We start from the raw sequence: 21,744 nt of genomic DNA, 5'->3' as shown, positions 1-21,744 counted from the left end.
AACAAACTTACCAGAAGATTAAACGAACAAACTTGCCAGCAATGATCAATGGCAGTGTACCCAGCAATATGACGTGTACATTGGACAGTCTACTACCAAGTCATGTAGAATGTACTCCGTAAAGGAATATAAGAACGTTTAGATCACTAATGTATTTCTTTACGAAGGGAGTACTATCATAAGCCCCGAACACCAAACACCTCTGGTAACTTGAGAAGTAAAGCACAGCACAACTAAAACTACAGAACTGAACATGAGTAACTACAATAGTTTGACATTTAAATTTCGTAGAGCATGACACCGGTGGCAAGGGCCCAGAACATTTAATTTTAAATAGCAGTAGGAAGTCTCGTCCATAGAGGATTCAGAACCTGCGAAACAGTTTTCTACTGACAAAACCACTGATATGAACTAGAACTGATAGAGATTTGCCATACTAAAAGACTCGTAAAGCGTGACTACAATGGTTTGCCACCTGAGTAACTACAATGCTTTGCCACCTGAAAATTTCACAAAGGGTGACACCGGCTGCAAGGCTCCAGAACATTTAACTTGACTTTAGAGGGAACTTTGCTCTCAATGTATGTTCTCACAGCCAAGATTGATTTATGTGCCTCCCTTATATATGCAGTTTGCATTGGAAAGCATTTGCTGCCCAGTATATTACCAGAACACCGGTAATTTACAGGACTAGCGTCCAATGTAAGGCGCCCAAGTGATGCTGCATTCTGAAGAATATGACGTGTTAGCTCAAGCATGCTCTTTTGGGGGCAGAAACCGGTGATCTTCACACTCTTGAGGTTGCCATGGCGGTGTTCTGGAATTCGCCTCAGGGATGAGGAATCTCCCTCAAACGAGTCATAGTTGAGCTGCCTACCTACCTGAGGATAAAAGGCCAAGATATTGAAATTGATCATTCAAACATGGTTATTAGATAATCTCTGCAAGATGAACAGTGTATTTTGTTAGGAAAGGGTGAACAGGACTTACATATAAGCGAAAAGTCTCCAGGGAAGGAGAAGCATCAAAAAAAGAAACAAACGATAAATAATCGTAGTCCCGGTGGAAATTGCTTCCAAAAATATTAATACACAAGACCTTGAGGTGGAGGAATTTGCTAGATGCCATTGGTGCATTGGCTATCTGCATAAATATGTGTCAGGTTAATAATTCGAAGATATGGATATTTTAATAATGAAATTCACCAACTTCAGAGTAAGAGGATACCTCATGAGTGGAATTTATGGTAAGTTTCTCAAGGTTGGGCACACAGGAAGGAAGGGTGTCAATAGCATAACTGATGGAACAGCTATGGTCCAACTTCAGGTTCTTCACGTTCAGGGAATCTCCAAGTGAGATTTGCACTTGATTACCTGTAAACCAAAATCTGGAGAGATTTGGGCTTTATTCTGTACCACTTCAAGGCTCGAGCATGCAAGCACCTCCAAGAAACTGAAACGCTGCAGCAGGCAAGGTATCTCGAGGTGAATTATATCATGACAGAATACAAGCTTCAACTGTTCCAGAGCGAAGGAATTGGAGAGAAGGCACCCTAACTCATCCCCTGTAATATACACATTATGCAGATCAAGCGTTTTCAAGCTTCTCAAACCAAGTTGACACGTGGGACGTAATACACAATTGGCAAGGCGGATATTCTGAATCGAGTCTCGGCACCTGTCAGATAGAAGTGTGCATGGGAAGCTAAACGTTGCCTTTTTGTTTCTTTTTTGCAAACCAAACATTTCCTCTTTCCGCCATACTACAAGGTTGAGTTCTTGAATCATTGGTGTAACAGCAATCTGAAGCCAACTATTGAGATGATGATATGGTTCTGCATTACAGGGAACAAAGTATTCAAGCCTGAATTTCTTCACGCCAGGGCCTGAGTGTTTCATTAGAGCACGGTCAATTTTGTTGTTGTGGTCTCTAATAATATCCGGTCCCACAGTTTTTAGATTTCTTTTCCAGCACATCGTTTCATTCGTGAAGGTGAGATTGGGATGGGATCTCCAGGAGCGCAGAAAGAAGTGAGAAACACACGCGGTACGGGCAGCATCTTGCATTGGCAGTAGGGAATGTATATGATGCCAGATGTCCTGCGTGCACAAGTAGAAAAGTTCATCATGAGAATTGCAGAGGCAAAAGTACCAAGTGCCCTGTACAAGACTTCCTTTGTACATGTTGATTTTAGGCATTAGCAAGATGCAGCCAAGGTTTGGAACAAGTTGCAAAATGTTCTTGTAGGCATAAACAAGAGGAAAAACGATGAGAAGTAGTACGAGTTCATGGCAAAATAAAACAAATGACACAGCTCGCACGGCAAAGAGTACTAGGAAGTCTATTCTGCTATTGCACTTCGAGGGCCTGGGTGATGATTTTCATAGTTTGGGGACCTATGTGACACCCCTGAGAGGACTATAGGATAAGCAACTGAAGAATAAATTGCTAAGTCCTGTTATGCTGGTATTGTGCTTGCAACAATAGTTTCCCACTGCCGCAACTGAGGGACGTACCTCTGGAAGGTCTGGCAATGAACATCTTATCCTTTTGCTGCCTTGAGAATCATCATCCCGTCGGCGGGGTGAGCTTTCTCTTGTAGTTAATGCAGCAATAGCTCCACCGTCTGCAACACATCAGTGTTACGCACTAATCATTAGTAGGAACCAACGAGTTCAGAAGCAGACTCAGACTGAGGTGTGCTGTGTTAGGGAAACGATGCGGTTGCCCTCAAGTCTCGTCGGTTTTCCTTCAAATCTAATCTAACACAATCGGATCCCATCAGCGGATGGATTGGAGCAGATACGCCGAAGGAGCTTAGAGGCGGTCTTTCCATGGGCTTGGATCTGGCAACTGTCCCGCTCCCGCTCCATGGAGAAGCTCCTCTTTCTCACTCGATCTGTATTTGGTGGCGCCGCAGGCCAGGGCTAACTGCTGCGGCGGCGGAGACGAATCACGGTAGTAATAAACCAACCAACGTGAAGGCTTTTAAGACCCGAAAACGCTTCGCTCCCGTCAGGATGTGAGTTTTTTTTATTAGGGTATAAACCTGCTTTACTTTATATTGCTCTCAATCAAACAAATTACAGGGATAACGGAAGAGTCATTACTTCCTCCTCCTATAAGGCCTCGTTTGTTTCGCGTGGATCGGAGGGGTTTTCAGAGGATAAACCCCGTGAGGCCCAGAATCCCCGCAAATACCAGTTGGCCCATTTGGTAGGCGCGGTTTGGACGGCCCAATCCCCTCGATTCCCTTTCGATCCACCTGTTCCCACGCGGTTCAGAATCATCGAGGCCCCCCTCGAGGATTTGGCTGCTCGACTCGAGACGCCGCCGCCGACGCCGCCTCCTCCCCAAGACGCCGCGCCGCCTCCTCCCCAAGTCGCCGCGCCACCCGACGCCTCGACGCTGGTGATCTCCTCCGGCATACTGGATTTCTCACCGGTGGTTAGGCATCGCAGCTCCTCCCCTCCCCTCCCCTCCCCCCCTCCTCTCCATGGCTGCCACCTCCTGCACGCCCTCCGTCCGCCTCGTCCTCAGCGGCGAGCACGCCAAGAACGGCGTCTCCTACCCCCAGCTCCACATGTACCCTAACCCTACCCAGCTAGCTTGCCAATAACGCCGTCCTCTTCTACCCTAACCCTAGCTGTCGAGATTGCCATAAATTTGTGTTTTGAGGATAAATTGGCAGATTGTAAACCAACTTTTTCATTGTTGATTGTAATGGCAGTGTGGTGCAGATTGTTAAATAGTGATTGTGATCTTGATATGTGTTGTGACCATGGAGCAAATTTGATGTTGGAACTGTTGTCTGTATGTGCTGATATGCCTGGTGCTTGCTTCTCTTTTGTATGGGTTGGTTGAATTTAACCGAAAGTTATCTGTTGTTGGACGATCTGCTGTATGTTGCATTTCCAATGTGTAATTGGCAACTTGCAGTTGTTTAGCTGAATTTTGGAGTTACTATTGTTCTATATAATTCATTGCTCAAGTTTGACCGCTTGTTCTTTGCACTGCTGCTGCTAAAGTTAGAAGTTACCTGTTCTCTGGGAGACTATTGAATTCTCTTATTTTCAATTTTCTCAGAATTGTTTTGAATGATTGAATAAGAGCCAAGTATGTGCTTTCTCGGGTGTCAGCCAGCCTAAACTTATCTTTGCTTGACTGCTTTGCTAATAGATTAATCTATCGGTGCAGTGGTATGTTCTATTTGAAATGGAAACTTGTACTGTGCAGAATATTCTTCTGCTCGTTTACTTGGTTGTTAGTAAATCATGGCGTCTTTCACTAGTTCTTTCATAAGTAGGTTGCGGATTACAGGTTGTCCAGTTAGAAATTGCTTGAATGGGCCAATAAGGAAATATTTTTGGATCCCACAAGTCAATGTTGTATAGCAGAGAATGTTCATGCTTAGTGATCAGCCCAAAACCTCACCTTATAAAATGGTGGTCAGTTTCCTCTCGTCTCTGAACTACTGGGTCGCTTTGTAAAGTCTGTATTGACTCGCCAGAGTTTTGCCGCAGATTTCATTTCTGTTTACTGCTGTCTGATGTCGCTAAGTGTAGAATCAAAGCCTTCACCTTCTCTGTTTGCTGCTGTTTGATGTCACTATGTGTAGAATCTAACATCTTGATTAGTGTAGTATCAGCAAGATACAGCTGTGCATATTTTGCAAATCTTTACAGAGACATTCTTCAACTGGTATAACTTTCTCTGTATTTAGATTGATAGTATGCCTGGTCCTAACTGTTAAGCTGCGTAAAATGACAGTTCGCCAGATTATATAGATACTGTGAGTTCATGTTTTGAGTCTGTACTTGATTGCAAATTGGAGTATTGCCTGAACTGAAAGATATGATATGATATGATTGCAAATTGGAATATACCTGATTTTCCCTGTTTCATTTTTAATTACTGATTGGGAGGTTCTGTTATGTTCTTATTTTGATAGCCAGCAGCCTGGGTTCTTGTTGGGGTGGACGAGTTGCCTCCATCTTGGGATCCAATTGTCACGCCTAAGTTCGGTAATTTACACAAGCTTTTTGGCCTCTAGACCTTGTTTCTTAAGTCTTAATCGAAGTACTATATCTGCCCCAAGTGATGGTTCAAGAGATGTTGCCCCAAGTGATGGTTCAAGAGATGCTGCCCCAAGTGATGGTCCAAGAGATGCTGCCCAAACAGGTGCTCCCGGTGGTTCAAATAAGAAGCCAGTGAAGGAGCCCAAGAAGAAGAAGCGTCATGACCCAATGGTGGAGGTGATGGCACAATATGTGGAGATCAAACGGAAGCAAGCGGAGGAGGAGTCTGTTTTGTTGGCAGGGTCAAAAAATGCCCAAGAGTTCTCCATCAGCAAGTGCATTGCTGTTTTGCACAAGATGGAAAGCATCCGCCGCGATGAAAGAGCTGCTGCCTACAAAGTGTTCAAAAGTGTTGAGAATCGTGAAATTTTTCTGAATTCTGCTGCCGAAGATGAAGATAGTGCTGCTGCGTTTCTTCGGAGCGAAATGGCCGAGTTGCATCAACGTATCTAAGGTAACAATCTTGCTCTTGTGGTCAACTACAACTAGATATCAGAGGAGAAGTGCATCTAAGCTAGGAAGAATAGAGTGTACTATACGGTTGTTAGATTGGGCACATTTTTTTAACACATCTTCTGAAATTGTGTGCTTGGATGCTTATGTTAGGGTCCTCTGTATATAAATTGTACTATAATTTTGGTGATTCTGCCCCTCGCTCGCTTCTTCTTTTCTTTTTTGATTTGTTTGAGGGTTTCTTCTTCTTGGTCGTAAGAGTGTGTGCATGTGCCTTGGTACTATAAATTGTGATCTGCCTTGGTACCGGACCGCCTTGTATTATCATTTCGGACCAGTGATTGTTGTATCCTTGTTTCTGGAAGTGTCATGTCACTTCACCCATATCATGTATCAAAACAGCGTTGGGAACATGGTACTTTTTTTGTTATTGTTTTGATTCGACACTTATGCATTTCATTCATCTAATTACTGTAACCTGTTCTGCCATTTCAAGCCATATATACTATTCAGAGAAATGTATACATTGTAATTGACTGTTCATTCTTGTTTGCATGGTTGAAGATTGGAGCAAGAATACCGCTGTGAAAAGGGAGACATCGCCTGACATGATCAAAAAGGAGATTTTGCATGTAGAAGTAGAGCTGATGAAGTGAAGTGTACCAGCTAATTCCTGACATCTCATTTGGGGACTGCTGTGAGACTCATTGTTACAACTTGCTCAACCACACTTTGGGCAAAATCTGATGGGTGTTTGCTGTGAAAGATTATGTTGTTATGATAAATTATGAATGTTGGGATTTGGGTTTCAAAAACATGCTGTTATGATAAATTATGTAGTTGCCGTGATGAGATATTGATTTCAAGTCATTTTTATCAATTCTGCAGCAAAGGATATAAGGGGAGTTGGTTACATTGTAAAGATTGGATTTTTAAATGTTCTACACCATGTTATGTCAACATGACAAACCCTTTCTACCAAATGGAAATTTTAAACAAAGAGGATTGTGAAAGGAAGGGTTTTGAGGATTCAAGGGGTTTTGAGGGGATTGGGTGGAAGAGGGGGATTCACCAAATCCCCTGAAATCCCCCCCTCCCAAAACCTCTCAAATCCACTTCTACCAAATGAGGCCTAAAGGATGTTAGCGTACCCGTCTTCTGGAAGGCTCCTAGTACTGTTTGATTTGTCCAGACGGCGCGCACACGGACAACTCGCCTCGTGGGTCCACGACGGGTGGACCGCAACCGGGTGGACCGCGGTTGCGTCAGGGGCCACACGTGTGGTGTTTTGGTGTCCCCGCGCGTCCGGGGCCACAGTCAGGGATGCTCGCCCCTAGTCGGGTGGAGTCGCTAGCGCCAGCCAGCTGCCTCCTGGGAGGCTCTATTGGCGAGAGTGCTCTCTGTGTCGTCCATTGAGCGATGGCCTCCCGCGGCTGGTGCGCTCCCCGCCTCCGCACGGCAACTCGGTAATTAATATTATTTTCTCTTTCAGTGTTTAGTATTAAGGCTCTTCTCTTCCGGCCTCGGACCTCTCTTTCATCAAGACATTTTTCATTTCAAAACAAAAAAAGCATTTTTTTTTACTAAACATCATCAGAGGCAGGGTGCTACTACTATTTCACTAACAAGAAGAGAGTTGGCCTGTTATAAGGAAAACTACGCCGAAAACCATACAACGGCATTGTTGATTAAAGGACAACAAAGCAAAAACCACAACGACGAGTATAGAAAACCTCTAACCAAAAACGCCTCCAAGAAGTAAATGACATCCACCGGCGTCAACATCATTGCCACCGACCCCATTGAGGACAAAATTTTCCCCCAGAGCTTCGCACACCAACACCACACCGGGCCCCGTGGGAGGGGTTCCGGTCACACCCACAGCCGCCGGAACCTAGTGTTGGGGAACGTAGTAATTTCAAAAAAATTCCTACGCACACGCAAGATTATGGTGATGCATAGCAACGAGAGGGGAGAGTGTTGTCCACGTACCCTCGTAGACCGAAAGCGGAAGCGTTAGAACAACGCGGTTGATATAGTCGTACGTCTTCACGGCCCGACCGATCAAGCACCGAAACTACGACACCTCCGAGTTCTAGCACACGTTCAGCTCGATGACGATCCCCGGACTCCGATCCAGCAGAATGTCGGGGAAGAGTTCCGTCAGCACGACGACGTGGTGAGGATCTTGATGTTCTACCGTCGCAGGGCTTTGCCTAAGCACCGCTACAATATTATCGAGGACTTTGGTGGAGGGGGGCACCGCACACGGCTAAGATCAATTGTTGTGTCTATGGGGTGCCCCCCTCCCCCGTATATAAAGGAGTGGAGGAGAGGGGGCCGGCCAAGGGGGTGGCGCGCCCTAGGGGGGGAGTCCAACCCCAACCGAGAGTAGGACTCCCCCCTTTCCTATTAGGAGTAGGAGAGGGAAGGAAGAGGGGAGAGGGAAGAAGGAAAGGGGGGGCGGCCCCCCTCCCAATTCGGATTGGGCTTGGGGGGGCACCACCTCCTTTGCTCCTTCTCCCTCCTTTCCACTAAGGCCCAATAAGGCCCATATACCTACCGGGGGGTTCCGATAACCTCCCGGAGCTCCGGTATAGTCCCAATCTCACCCGGAAACCTTTCTGGTGTCCAAATATAGTCGTCCAATATATCGATCTTTATGTCCCGACCATTTCGAGACTCCTCGTCATGTCCGTGATCATATCCGGGACTCCGAACAACCTACGGTACATCAAAACTCATAAACTCATAATAAAACTGTCAACGAAACCTTAAGTGTGCGGACCTTACGGGTTCGAGAACTATGTAGACATGACCTAGAACTGTTTCCGGTCAATAACCAATAGCGGAATCTGGATGCTCATATTGGCTCCTACATATTCTACGAAGATCTTTATCGGTCAAACCGCATAACAACATACGTTGTTCCCTTTGTCATCGGTATGTTTACTTGCCCGAGATTCGATCGTCGGTATCCAATACCTAGTTCAATCTCATTACCGGCAAGTCTCTTTACTCGTTACGTAATGCATCATTCCGTAACTAACTCATTAGCTACATTGCTTGCAAGGCTTATAGTGATGTGCATTACCGAGAGGGCCCAGAGATACCTCTCCGACAATCGGAGTGACAAAACCTAATCTCGAAATACGCCAACTCAACATGTACCTTTGGAGACACCTGTAGAGCTCCTTTATAATCACCCAGTTACGTTGTGACGTTTGGTAGCACACAAAGTGTTCCTCCGGTAAACGGGAGCTGCATAATCTCATAGTTATAGGAACTTGTATAAGTCATGAAGAAAGCAATGGCAACATACTAAACGATCAAGTGCTAAGCTAACGGAATGGGTCAAGTCAATCACATCATTCTCCTAATGATGTGATCCCGTTAATCAAATGACAACACATGTCTATGGTTAGGAAACATAACCATCTTTCATTAATGAGCTAGTCAAGTAGAGGCATACTAGTGAAATTAAGTTTGTCTATGTATTCACACATGTATCATGTTTCCGGATAATACAATTATTGCATGAATAATAAACATTTATCATGATATGAGGAAATAAATAATAACTTTATTATTGCCTCTAGGGCATATTTCCTTCAGTCCCCACTTGCACTAGAGTCAATAATCTAGATTACACAGTAATGATTCTAACACCCATGGAGTCTTGGTGCTGATCATGTTTTGCTCGTGGAAGATGCTTAGTCAACGGGTCCGCAACATTCAGATCCGTATGTATCTTGCAAATCTCTATGTCTCCCACCTGGACTTGGTCCCGGATGGAATTGAAGCGTCTCTTGATGTGCTTGGTCCTCTTGTGAAATCTGGATTCCTTTGCCAAGGCAATTGCACCAGTATTGTCACAGAAGATCTTCATTGGTCCCGATGCACTAGGTATGACACCTAGATCGGAAATGAACTCCTTCATCCAGACTCCTTCGTTTGCTGCTTCCGAAGCAGCTATGTACTCCGCTTCGCATGTAGCTCCACCATTCAATATAAACATGTATCCGGTTTGCGATTTAGAATCGTCCGAATCAGTGTCAAAGCTTGCATCGACATAACCATTTACGACTAGATCTTTGTCACCTCCATAAACGAGAAACATATCCTTAGTCCTTTTCAGGTATTTCAGGATATTCTTGACCGCTGTCCGGTGATCCACTCCTGGATACTTTGGTACCTCCCTGCCAAACTTATTGCTAAGCATACATCAGGTCTGGTACACAGCATTGCATACATGATAGAGCCTATGGCTGAAGCATAGGGAACATCTTTCATTTTCTCTCTATCTTCTGTTGTGGTCGGGCATTGAGTCTGACTCAACTTCGCACCTTGTAATACAGGCAAGAATCCTTTCTTTGCCTGGTCCATTTTGAACTTTTTCAAAACTTTATCAAGGTATGTGCTTTGTGAAAGTCCAATCAAGCGTCTTGATCTATCTCTATAGATCTTGATGCCCAATATGTAAGTAGCTTCACCAAGGTCTTTCATTGAAAAACTTTTATTCAAGTATCCCTTTATGCTATCCAGAAATTCTATAGCATTTCCAATTAACAATATGTCATCTACATATAATATCAGAAATGCTACAGAGCTCCCACTCACTTTCTTGTAAATACAGGCTTCTCCAAAAGTCTGTATAAAACCATATGCTTTGATCACACTATCAAAGCGTTTATTCCAACTCCGAGATGCTTGCACCAGTCCATAAATGGATCGCTGGAGCCTGCACACTTTGTTAGCACCTTTTGGATCGACAAAACCTTCCGGCTGCATCATATACAACTCTTCTTCCAGAAATCCATTCAGGAATGCAGTTTTTACATCCATTTGCCAAACTTCATAATCATAAAATGCGGCAATTGCTAAAATGATTCGGACAAACTTAAGCATCGCTACGGGTGAGAAAGTCTCATCGTAGTCAACCCCTTGAACTTGTCGAAAACCTTTCGCAACAAGTCGAGCTTTGTAGACAGTTATATTACTATCAGCGTCAGTCTTCTTCTTGAAGATCCATTTGTTCTCGATGTCTTGCCGATCATCGGGCAAGTCAATCAAAGTCCATACTTTGTTCTCATACATGGATCCCATCTCAGATTTCAGCCTCAAGCCATTTTGCGGAATCTGGGCTCATCATCACTTCCTCATAGTTCGTAGGTTCACCATGGTCAAGTAACATGACTTCTAGAATAGGATTATCGTACCACTCTGGTGCAGATCTTACTCTGGTAGACCTACGAGGTTCGGTAGTAACTTGATCTGAAGTTTCATGATCAATATCATTAGCTTCCTCACTGATTGGTGTAGTTGTCACAGGAACCGGTTCTTGTGATGAACTACTTTCCAATAAGGGAGCAGGTACAGTTACCTCATCAAGTTCTGTTAGGGAACGTAGTAATTTCAAAAAAAATCCTACACACACGCAAGATCATGGTGATGGCATAGCAACGAGAGGGGAGAGTATTGTCCACGTACCCTCGTAGACCGTAAGCGGAAGCGTTATGACAACGCGGTTGATGTAGTCGTATGTCTTCACGATCCGACCGATCCAAGTACCGAACATACGGCACCTCCGAGTTCAGCACACGTTCAGCTCGATGACGATCCCCGGGCTCCGATCCAGCAAAGCGTCGGGGATGAGTTCCGTCAGCACGACGGCGTGGTGACGATGATGATGTTCTACCGGCGCAGGGCTTCGCCTAAACTCCACGACGATATGACTGAGGTGGAATATGGTGGAGGGGGGCACCGCACACGGCTAAGGAACGATCCGTAGATCAACTTGTGTGTCATGGGGTGCCCCCTGCCCCCGTATATAAAGGAGAAAGGGGGGAGGAGGCCGGCCCTAGGAGGGGGCGCGCCAAGTGTGGAGTCCTACTAGGACTTCCTAGTCCTAGTAGGATTCCACCTCCCTTGTTGGAGTAGGAGAAGGGGAAAGAGGGGCAGAGGAAGAAGGAAAGGGGGGATGCGCCCCTTGTCCAATTCGGACCAGAGGGGGGCGTAGGCCTCCTTCCTTTTGGCCTCTCTCCTCTATTCCCGTATGGCCCAATAAGGCCCATATACTCCCCGGCGAATTCCCGTAACTCTCGGGTACTCCGAAAAATACCCGAATCACTCGGAACCTTTCCGAACTCCGAATATAGTCGTAGGCATAAACAAGAGGAAAAACGATGAGAAGTAGTACGAGTTCATGGCAAAATAAAACAAATGACACAGCTCGCACGGCAAAGAGTACTATGAAGTCTATTCTGCTATTGCACTTCGAGGGCCTGGATGATGATTTTCATAGTTTGGGGACCTATGTGACACCCCTGAGAGGACTATACGATATTGCAGCAACTGAAGAATAAATTGCTAAGTCCTGTTATGCTGGTATTGTGCTTGCAACAATAGTTTCCCACTGCCGCAACTGAGGGACGTACCTCTGGAAGGTCTGGCAATGAACATCTTATCCTTTTGCTGCCTTGAGAATCATCATCCCGTCGGCGGGGTGAGCTTTCTCTTGTAGTTAATGCAGCAATAGCTCCACCATCTGCAACACATCAGTGTTATGCACTAATCATTAGTAGGAACCAAGGAGTTCAGAAGCAGACTCAGACTGAGGTGTGCTGTGTTAGGGAAATGATGCGATTTCCCTCAAGTCTCGTCGGTTTTCCTTCAAATCTAATCTAACACAATCGGATCCCACCAGCGGATGGATTGGAGCAGATACGCCGAAGGAGCTTAGAGGCGGTCTTTCCATGGGCTTGGATCTGGCAACTGTCCCGCTCCCGCTCCATGGAGAAGCTCCTCTTTCTCACTCATCTGTATTTGGTGGCGCCGCAGGCCAGGGCTAACTGCTGCGGCGGTGGAGACAAATCACGGTAGTAATAAACCAACCAACATGAAGGCTTTTAAGACCCGAAAACGCTTCGCTCCCGTCAGGATGTGAGTTTTTTTATTAGGGTATAAACCTGCTTTACTTTATATTGCTCTCAATCAAACAAATTACAGGGATAACGGAAGAGTCATTACTTCCTCCTCCTATAAAGGATGTTAGCGTACCCGTCTTCTGGAAGGCTCCTAGTACTGTTCGATTTGTCCAGACGGCGCGCACACGAACAACTCGCCTCGTGGGTCCATGATGGGTGGACCGCGGTTGCGTCAGGGGCCACACGTGTGGTGTTTTTGAAGGAAATATGCCCTAGAGGCAATAATAAAGTTATTATTTATTTCCTTATATCATGATAAATGTTTATTATTCATGCTAGAATTGTATTAACCGGAAACATAATACATGTGTGAATATATAGACAAATAGAGTGTCACTAGTATGCCTCTACTTGACTAGCTTGTTAATCAAAGATGGTTATGTTTCCTAACCATAAACAAAGAGTTGTTATTTGATTAACGAGATCACATCATTAGTTGAATGATCTAATTGACATGACCCATTCCGTTAGCTTAGCACCCGATCGTTTAGTATGTTGCTATTGCTTTCTTCATGACTTATACATGTTCCTATGACTATGAGATTAAGCAACTCCCGTTTATCGGAGGAACACTTTGTGTGCTACCAAACATCACAACGTAACTGGGTGATTATAAAGGTGCTCTACAGGTGTCTCCAAAGGTACTTTTTGGGTTGGCGTATTTCGAGATTAGGATTTGTCACTCCGAATGTCGGAGAGGTATCTCTGGGCCCTCTCGGTAATGCACATCACTTAAGCCTTGCAAGTATTACAACTAATGAGTTAGTTGCGAGATGATGTATTACGGAACGAGTAAAGAGACTTGCCGGTAACGAGATTGAACTAGGTATTGGATACCGACGATCGAATCTTGGGTAAGTAACATACCGATGACAAAGGGAACAATGTATGTTGTTATGCGGTTTGATCGATAAAGATCTTCGTAGAATATGTGGGAGCCAATATGGGCATCCAGGTCCCGCTATTGGTTATTGACCAGAAACGTGTCTCGGTCATGTCTACATAGTTCTCGAACCCGTAGGGTCCGCACGCTTAACGTTTCGTTGACGATATAGTATTATATGAATTATGCATGTTAGTAACCGAATGTTGTTAGGAGTCCCGGATGAGATCATTGACATGACGAGGAACTCCGGAATGGTCCGGAGATAAAGTTTGATATATGGGATAATAGTGTTTGATCTCCGGAAGGGTTCCGGAATTCACCGGAAGGGGTTCCGAATGTTTCCCGAAATGTTTGGGTACGAGAACACGTTATTTGGGCCAAAGGGGAAAGCCCACGAGGCTTTTGGAAAGTGCAAAAGGAAGTTTTGCGGAGACCAGAGGCTAGACGCCAGGGGGTAGACGCTGGGAACCCTGGCGTCTAGCCCTGGAGTCCGTGTAGGACTCTTGCCTTTCGGGCAAAACCGACTTTGAGGAGGCTTTTGCTCCAAGTTTCGACCCCAGGGCTCAACATATAAATAGAGGGGCAGGGATAGCACTAAAGACACATCAAGAAACACCAAGCCGTGTTCCGGCAACCCCGTCCCCTCTAGTTTATCCTCCGTCATAGTTTCCATAGTGCTTAGGCGAAGCCCTGTGGAGATTGTTCTTCACCAACACCGTCACCACGCCGTCGTGCTGCCGGAACTCATCTACTACTTTGCCCGTCTTGCTGGATCGAGAAGGCGAGGACGTCATCGAGCTGAACGTGTGCAGAACTCGGAGGTGCCGTGCGTTCGGTACTTGGATCGGTTGGATCGTGAAGACGTACGACTACATCAACCGCATTGATAAACGCTTCCGCTTAGCGATCTTCAAGGGTATGAAGATACACTCCCCCTCTCGTTGCTATACATCACCATGATCTTGCGTGTGCGTAGGAATTTTTTTGAAATTACTACGTTCCCCAACAGTGGCATCCGAGCCTAGGTTTTATGGTTTGATGTTATATGCACGAGTAGAACACAAGTGAGTTGTGGGCGATATAAGTCATACTGCTTACCAGCATGTCATACTTTGGTTCGGCGGTATTGTTGGATGAAGCGGCCCGGACCGACATTACGCGTACGCTTACGCGAGACTGGTTTTACCGCCGTGCTTTGCACACAGGTGACTAGCGGGTGTCAGTTTCTCCAACTTTAGTTGAACCGAGTGCGGCTACGCCCGGTCCTTGCGAAGGTTAAAATAGCATCAACTTGGCAAACTATCGTTGTGGTTTTGATGCGTAGGTGAGATTGGTTCTTGCTTAAGCCCGTAGCAGCCACATAAAACTTGCAACAACAAAGTAGAGGACGTCTAACTTGTTTTTGCAGGGCATGTTGTGATGTGATATGGCCAAGACGTGATGCTATATTTTATTGTATGAGATGATCATGTTTTGTAACCGAAGTTATCGGCAACTGGCAGGAGCCATATGGTTGTCGCTTTATTGTATGAAATGCAAACGCCCTATAATTGCTTTACTTTATCACTAAGCGGTAGCGATAGTCGTAGAAGCAATAGATGGCGTAAACGACAACGATGTTGCGATGGAGATCAAGGTGTCGTGCCGGTGACGATGGTGATCATGATGGTGCTTCGGAGATGGAGATCACAAGCACAAGATGATGATGGCCATATCATATCACTTATATTGATTGCATGTGATGTTTATCCTTTATGCATCTTATCTTGCTTTGATTGACAGTAGCATTTTAAGATGATCTCTCACTAAAATTATCAAGAAGTGTTCTCCCTGAGTATGCACCATTGCCAAAGTTCGTCGTGCCCAGACACCACGTGATGATCGGGTGTGATAAGCTCTACGTCCATCTACAACGGGTGCAAGCCAGTTTTGCACACGCAGAATAGTCAGGTTAAACTTGACGAGCCTAGCATATGCAGATATGGCCTCGGAACATGGAGACCGAAAGATCGAGCGTGAATCATATAGTAGATATGATCAACATAAGATGTTCACCATTGAAAACTACTCCATCTCACGTGATGATCGGTTATGGTTTAGTTGATTTGGATCACATGATCACTTAGATGACTAGAGAGATGTCTGTCTAAGTGGGAGTTCTTAAGTAATATGATTAATTGAACTTAAATTTATCATGAACTTAGTCCTGATAGTATCTTGCTTGTCTATGTTGATTGTAGATAGATGGCCCGTGCTGTTGTTTCGTTGAATTTTAATGCGTTCCTTGAGAAAGCAAAGTTGAAATATGATGGTAGCAACTACACGGACTGGGTCCGTAACTTGAGGATTATCCTCATTGCTGCACAGAAAAATTATGTCCTGGAAGCACCGCTGGGTGCTAGGCCTGCTGCTGATGCAACTGACGACGTTAAGAACGTCTGGCAGAGCAAAGCTGATGACTACTCGATAGTTCAATGTGCCATGCTTTACGGCTTAGAACCGGGACTTCAACGACGTTTTGAACGTCATGGAGCATATGAGATGTTCCAGGAGTTGAAGTTAATATTCCAGAAGAATGCCCGGATTGAGAGATATGAAGTCTCCAATAAGTTCTATAGCTGCAAGATGGAGGAGAATAGTTCTGTCAGTGAGCACATACTCAAGATGTCTGTGAATTGTAATCACTTGATTCAACTGGGAGTTACTCTTCCGGATTATAGCGTCATTGACAGAATTCTCCAATCACTTCCACCAAGCTACAAGAGCTTTGTGATGAACTATAATATGCAAGGGATGGATAAGACGATTCCCGAGCTCTTCGCAATGCTAAAGGCAGCGGAGGTAGAAATCAAGAAGAAGCATCAAGTGTTGATGGTCAACAAGACCACTAGTTTCAAGAAAAAGGGCAAAGGGAAGAAGAAGGGGAACTTCAAGAAGAACAGCAAACAAGTTGCTGCTCAAGAGAAGAAACCCAAGTCTGGACCTAAGCCTGAAACTGAGTGCTTCGACTGCAAGCAGACTGGACACTGGAAGCGGAACTGCCCCAAGTATTTGGAGGATAAGAAGGATGGCAAGGTGAACAAAGGTATATGTGATATACATGTTATTGATGTGTACCTTACTAGAGCTCGCAGTAGCACCTGGGTATTTGATACTGGTTCTGTTGCTAATATTTGCAACTCGAAACAGGGACTACGGATTAAGCGAACACTAGCAAAGGACGAGGTGACGATGCGCGTGGGAAATGGTTCCAAAGTTGATGTGATTGCGGTCGGCACGCTACCTCTACATCTACCTTCGGGAATAGTATTAGACCTAAATAATTGTTATTTGGTGCCAGCATTAAGCATGAACATTATATCTGGATCTTGTTTGATGCGAGACGGTTATTCATTTAAATCAGAGAATAATGGTTGTTCTATTTATATGAGTAATATCTTTTATGGTCATGCACCCTTGAAGAGTGGTCTATTTTTGATGAATCTCGATAGTAGTGATACACATATTCATAGTGTTGAAGCCAAAAGATGCAGAGTTGATAATGATAGTGCAACTTATTTTTGGCACTGCCGTTTAGGTCATATCGGTGTAAAACACATGAAGAAACTCCATACTGATGGACTTTTGGAACCACTTGATTATGAATCACTTGGTACTTGCGAACCGTGCCTCATGGGCAAGATGACCAAAACACCGTTCTCCGGTACTATGGAGAGAGCAACAGATTTGTTGGAAATCATACATACAGATGTATGTGGTCCGATGAATGTTGAGGCTCGTGGCGGATATCGTTATTTTCTCACCTTCACAGATGATTTAAGCAGATATGGGTATATCTACTTAATGAAGCATAAGTCTGAAACATTTGAAAAGTTCAAAGAATTTCAGAGTGAAGTTGAAAATCATCGTAACAAGAAAATAAAGTTTCTACGATTTGATCATGGAGGAGAATATTTGAGTTACGAGTTTGGTCTACACTTGAAACAATGCGGAATAGTTTCGCAACTCACGCCACCCGGAACACCACAGCGTAATGGTGTGTCCGAACGTCGTAATCGTACTTTACTTGATATGGTGCGATCTATGATGTCTCTTACTGATTTACCGCTATCGTTTTGGGGTTATGCTTTAGAGACGGCCACATTCACATTAAATAGGGCACCATCAAAATCCGTTGAGACGACACCTTATGAACTATGGTTTGGCAAGAAACCAAAGTTGTCGTTTCTTAAAGTTTGGGGCTGCGATGCTTATGTGAAAAAGCTTCAACCTGATAAGCTCGAACCCAAATCGGAGAAATGTGTCTTCATAGGATACCCAAAGGAGACAGTTGGGTACACCTTCTATCACAGATCCGAAGGCAAGACATTCGTTGCTAAGAATGGATCCTTTCTAGAGAAGGAGTTTCTCTCGAAAGAAGTGAGTGGGAGGAAAGTAGAACTTGATGAGGTAACTGTACCTACTCCCTTGTTGGAAAATAGTACATCACAGGAACCGGTTTCTGTGACGTCAAAACCAACTAATGAGGAAGTTGATGATGATGATCATAGAATTTTAGATCAAGTTAATACAGAACCTCATAGGTCAAACAGAGTAAGATCCGCACCAGAGTGGTACGGTAATCCTATTCTGGAAGTCATGCTACTAGATCATGATGAACCTACGAACTATGAAGAAGCGATGGTGAGCCCAGATTCCGCAAAATGGCTTGAAGCCATGAAATCTGAGATGGGATCCATGTATGACAACAAAGTATGGACTTTGGTTGACTTGCCCGATGGTCGGCAAACAATTGAGAATAAATGGATTTTCAAGAAGAAGACTGACGCTGATGGTAATGTTACTGTCTACAAAGCTCGACTTGTTGCAAAAGGTTTTCGACAAGTTCAAGGGATTGACTACGATGAGACCTTCTCACCCGTAGCGATGCTTAAGTCTGTCCGAATCATGTTAGCAATTGCCGCATTTTATGATTATGAAATTTGGCAAATGGATGTAAAAACTGCATTCCTGAATGGATTTCTGGAGGAAGAGTTGTATATGATGCAACCAGAAGGTTTTATCGATCCAAAGGGAGCTAACAAAGTGTGCAAGCTCTAGCGATCCATTTATGGACTGGTGCAAGCCTCTCAGAGTTAGAATAAACACTTTGATAGTGTGATCAAAGCATTTGGGTTTATACAGACTTTTGGAGAATCCTGTATTTACAAGAAAGTGAGTGGGAGCTCTGTAGCATTTCTAATATTATATGTGGATGACATATTATTGATTGGAAATTGTTGGTGTCAAAACCGGCGGATCTCGGGTAGGGGGTCCCGAACTGTGCGTCTAGGCGGATGGTAACAGGAGACAAGGGACACGATGTTTTACCCAGGTTCGGGCCCTCTTGATGGAGGTAAAACCCTACGTCCTGCTTGATTAATATTGATGATATGGGTAGTACAAGAGTGGATCTACCACGAGATCAAGGAGGCTAAACCCTAAAGCTAGCCTATGGTATGATTGTTGTAATGTATGTTGTGTCCTACGGACTAAAGCCCTACGGTTTATATAGACACCGGAGGAGGCTAGGGTTACACAGAGTCGGTTACAATGGTAGGAGATCTACATATCCGTATCGCCAAGCTTGCCTTCCACGCCAAGGAAAGTCCCATCCGGACACGGGACGGAGTCTTCAATCTTGTATCTTCGTAGTCTTGGAGTTCGGCGGACGATGATAGTCCGGCTATCCGGACACCCCCTAGTCCAGGACTCCCTCAGTAGCCCCCGAACCAGGCTTCAATGATGATAAGTCCAGCGCGTATATAGTCTTTGGCGTTGCAAGGCGGGTTCTCCCTTTAAGTTCCATGTACCTGCCGAACAGTGTCCGGCTTTATCATAAATATTGTATTTCTCGGCTTCTACGCCCAATAATGGCCTTTTTCCACGCGTCGCACGAATGCGAAAAGCCAGGGTGTCTTTTGTGTTTCACCCCCTAGTCGTGCGAGTCGTCCGCCTACAAAAGAGGCAAAAATCCAGATCCAAACCACACCATCTTCCTCCCACGAATAGTTCATCGGAGCGACCTTGACCTAAAAATCCATTCCATCATGGACCGTCGACGCGGCTCCTTTTCTCGCGCTCCCAGCCCACCGCCAGGGGATTGGAGGAGGTGCTCTATTCCGCACAACGAGCTAGCGAAGCTCCAAGCGGGGGGATATCTCCCTCCGGCCTTCATGGTCCCGGTCCGAGCCGGGCTGGTCACTTATCAAGGTGGGAGGCAAGCAGAGGCTACCCCAAGCCCCAACAAAGGGGAGCGGGTATGCTTCGTCCCCTATCTAATAAGGGGACTCGGATTTCCAATTCATCCGTTCCTCCGCGGGCTCCTGGAGTTCTACGGACTCCAGCTCCATCACCTTACGCCCGCCTCTGTCCTGCATATCGCGGGCTACGTAGCTCTTTGCGAGCTATTCCTGGGCATCGAGCCCCATTTTGCATTGTGGAAGAGGTTGTTCTGCCTCGTACCCCGTTCTCACGAGGGGTCCATATATCAAGTGGGCGGCGCCGAAATATGGTGCATTGCCGGGACCGGATACCCATCCGGTACTCCCAAGAAGGCGTCCGAAGACTGGCCTTCAGAGTGGTTTTACATAGGAGACACTCTGCTGCCGGACCCAGTCCGGGTCGGCCTCCTGGAGTTTAGTGCTGCTCCTCTGAAGAAACGCCTCAGCTGGCGCCCACGGAGCCCCCGATTGGAGGAAGACAAGAGCGTCCATTACTTGATGGGCCGAATAAGATTACTGGTCCATTCCGGGTTGACCATGATTGGAATCATGGCGAAATGCATCATGCGGGGGGTACAGCCATTGCAATACAGAGGCCACCCCATGTGGGATTTCAACAGGGAAGACGATGCCACCCGTCATGGCCGCGAAGGGCCGGATTCGACCGAGGATCTGGTGGAGATCCTGTCCAGCCTGTACAAGGGGGAGAAGGAGGACTTCCTTCGAACGAACCCTTTGAATGGGTTTTCCATGAACAACCCTAGAGGATGGGTAAGCGAACACTTTTAAGGGCTCAACCCATCCTTTCGAAGTCTAGGCTTCTTACATTATGTCTTCGGCGCAGGATCTACGCCGGACTGTGGAGGACATGGTAAGTCCCGCTCCGCAACCCGAGGATCCAGAAAGATCCCTGGATCCGGCCTCCGAAGAGGATCCGGACATCAAGGTGGAGCTGATCGACGGGATGTTCCACCAGCTCAGCATGGATAATGCTTTGGTCGCCATTACGGCGGACTACCCCGGACTGTATCCGGCTTCCCAGGTGACTGTGACCGAGGTCCGGACACCATTATCTCTTCCTTGCCCACTTCTGACCTTCTCAAACGATGGTATTTTACAGGAAGCGCCTTCAAGGCGGGAAGCCGAGCCCGCGACGGCTGACCAACAAAGGTCAGTCCGGACCAGCAGGCGGAAAAGGAGCGCGGCACGGACTGAAACATCGCCGCAAATGTATAACTCGTATTTAAATTTTCAGAGCAACGTTCCTAAGAAGCGCCTGAGTGCTCATGATCTTTATAGGAGAAAAAGCGCTCGCCGGACTGCGGGCGTGGAAGTTGCCGATCCAACCTATACCGGCCAGGCTCCAGCGCCCGGCCTGGAGGGGGAGGCAAGCGCAAGACGCGGGCCGGGTCCTCCTCCAATGGAGGACACCGACAGACTGTCCGCCACCAAGTCTGAGGTGGAGAGCGCCATGAACCATAGGCGCCGCCGGACAGTGTTTCGTGAAGCGTGCTTCTCCCCTGAGGCATTGGACGCCTTTAACGCAGGGGACGCGCACCTCCGTGCCGCTCAAGATGGTTTTACCAGAGCCACGGAGCAGTATGTGAAAGACATACGGGTAAGGGAATTTTAATGGTTATATACACCAGTAGCCCCCCGAGACTTAAAGTAGTTATGTTAACTGACTTAAGGATCATATAAAACGCAGGCTCTTACCGAGAAGAATGCCCAGCTGTCTCAGGAGCTGCAAGAATGCAAGGCCCAACTTGAGGCCACACTTGCTCCCGCAGGAGGAGACGCAGAGACGCCTCCTGGTAACACATTTTTATTAATAAATATAAGCGTTGTGCGGTGTGCGCGCAAGTCTAATAGTGACATTGCAGGTGCCGCCGGACAAGATCCGGATAGGCAAGAATTACTACGCCAGCTAAAGGCCGGCGAGAGGGTGCTGAATAGGGTGCAGCAAGAAAGGAACAAGCTCCAGGATGCCCACGCCTAGCTCGGAGAAGAGCTGAAAGGTGTTCGGGCCGAGCTGTCTGGCTCCGTTAAGGAGACTGAGCGGCTTCGTCGCGGCATCT

General features: G+C 45.9%; 1 protein-coding gene across 1 annotated transcript; it reads left to right on the top strand.

Moving 5' to 3' along the window:
* Positions 1-2,834: 2,834 nt before the first annotated feature.
* On the top strand, positions 2,835-6,363 carry LOC123114899 (uncharacterized). The gene is made up of 4 exons (XM_044536270.1): positions 2,835-3,022; positions 3,285-3,447; positions 4,956-5,532; positions 6,096-6,363. Exons 1-3 carry the CDS (start codon positions 2,835-2,837, stop codon positions 5,529-5,531), a joined length of 927 nt encoding a protein of 308 aa, XP_044392205.1. The 3' UTR covers position 5,532; positions 6,096-6,363.
* The last annotated feature ends 15,381 nt before the right edge of the window (positions 6,364-21,744 follow it).

Source organism: Triticum aestivum, chromosome 5B (genome assembly GCF_018294505.1).
Source record: "Triticum aestivum cultivar Chinese Spring chromosome 5B, IWGSC CS RefSeq v2.1, whole genome shotgun sequence".
NCBI classification, from domain to species: Eukaryota; Viridiplantae; Streptophyta; class Magnoliopsida; order Poales; family Poaceae; genus Triticum; species Triticum aestivum.
This window is presented reverse-complemented; position numbering and strand designations above follow the sequence as displayed.

Coding starts and splice junctions, on each gene's coding strand:
- LOC123114899 (XM_044536270.1), top strand. CDS start 2,835: ATGGGCTTGGATCTGGCAACTGTCCCGCTCCCGCTCCATGGAGAAGCT. Junction 3,023..3,284: donor CGCTTCGCTCCCGTCAGGAT/GTGAGTTTTTTT, acceptor CACGCGGTTCAG/AATCATCGAGGCCCCCCTCG. Junction 3,448..4,955: donor TACTGGATTTCTCACCGGTG/GTTAGGCATCGC, acceptor TTTGATAGCCAG/CAGCCTGGGTTCTTGTTGGG.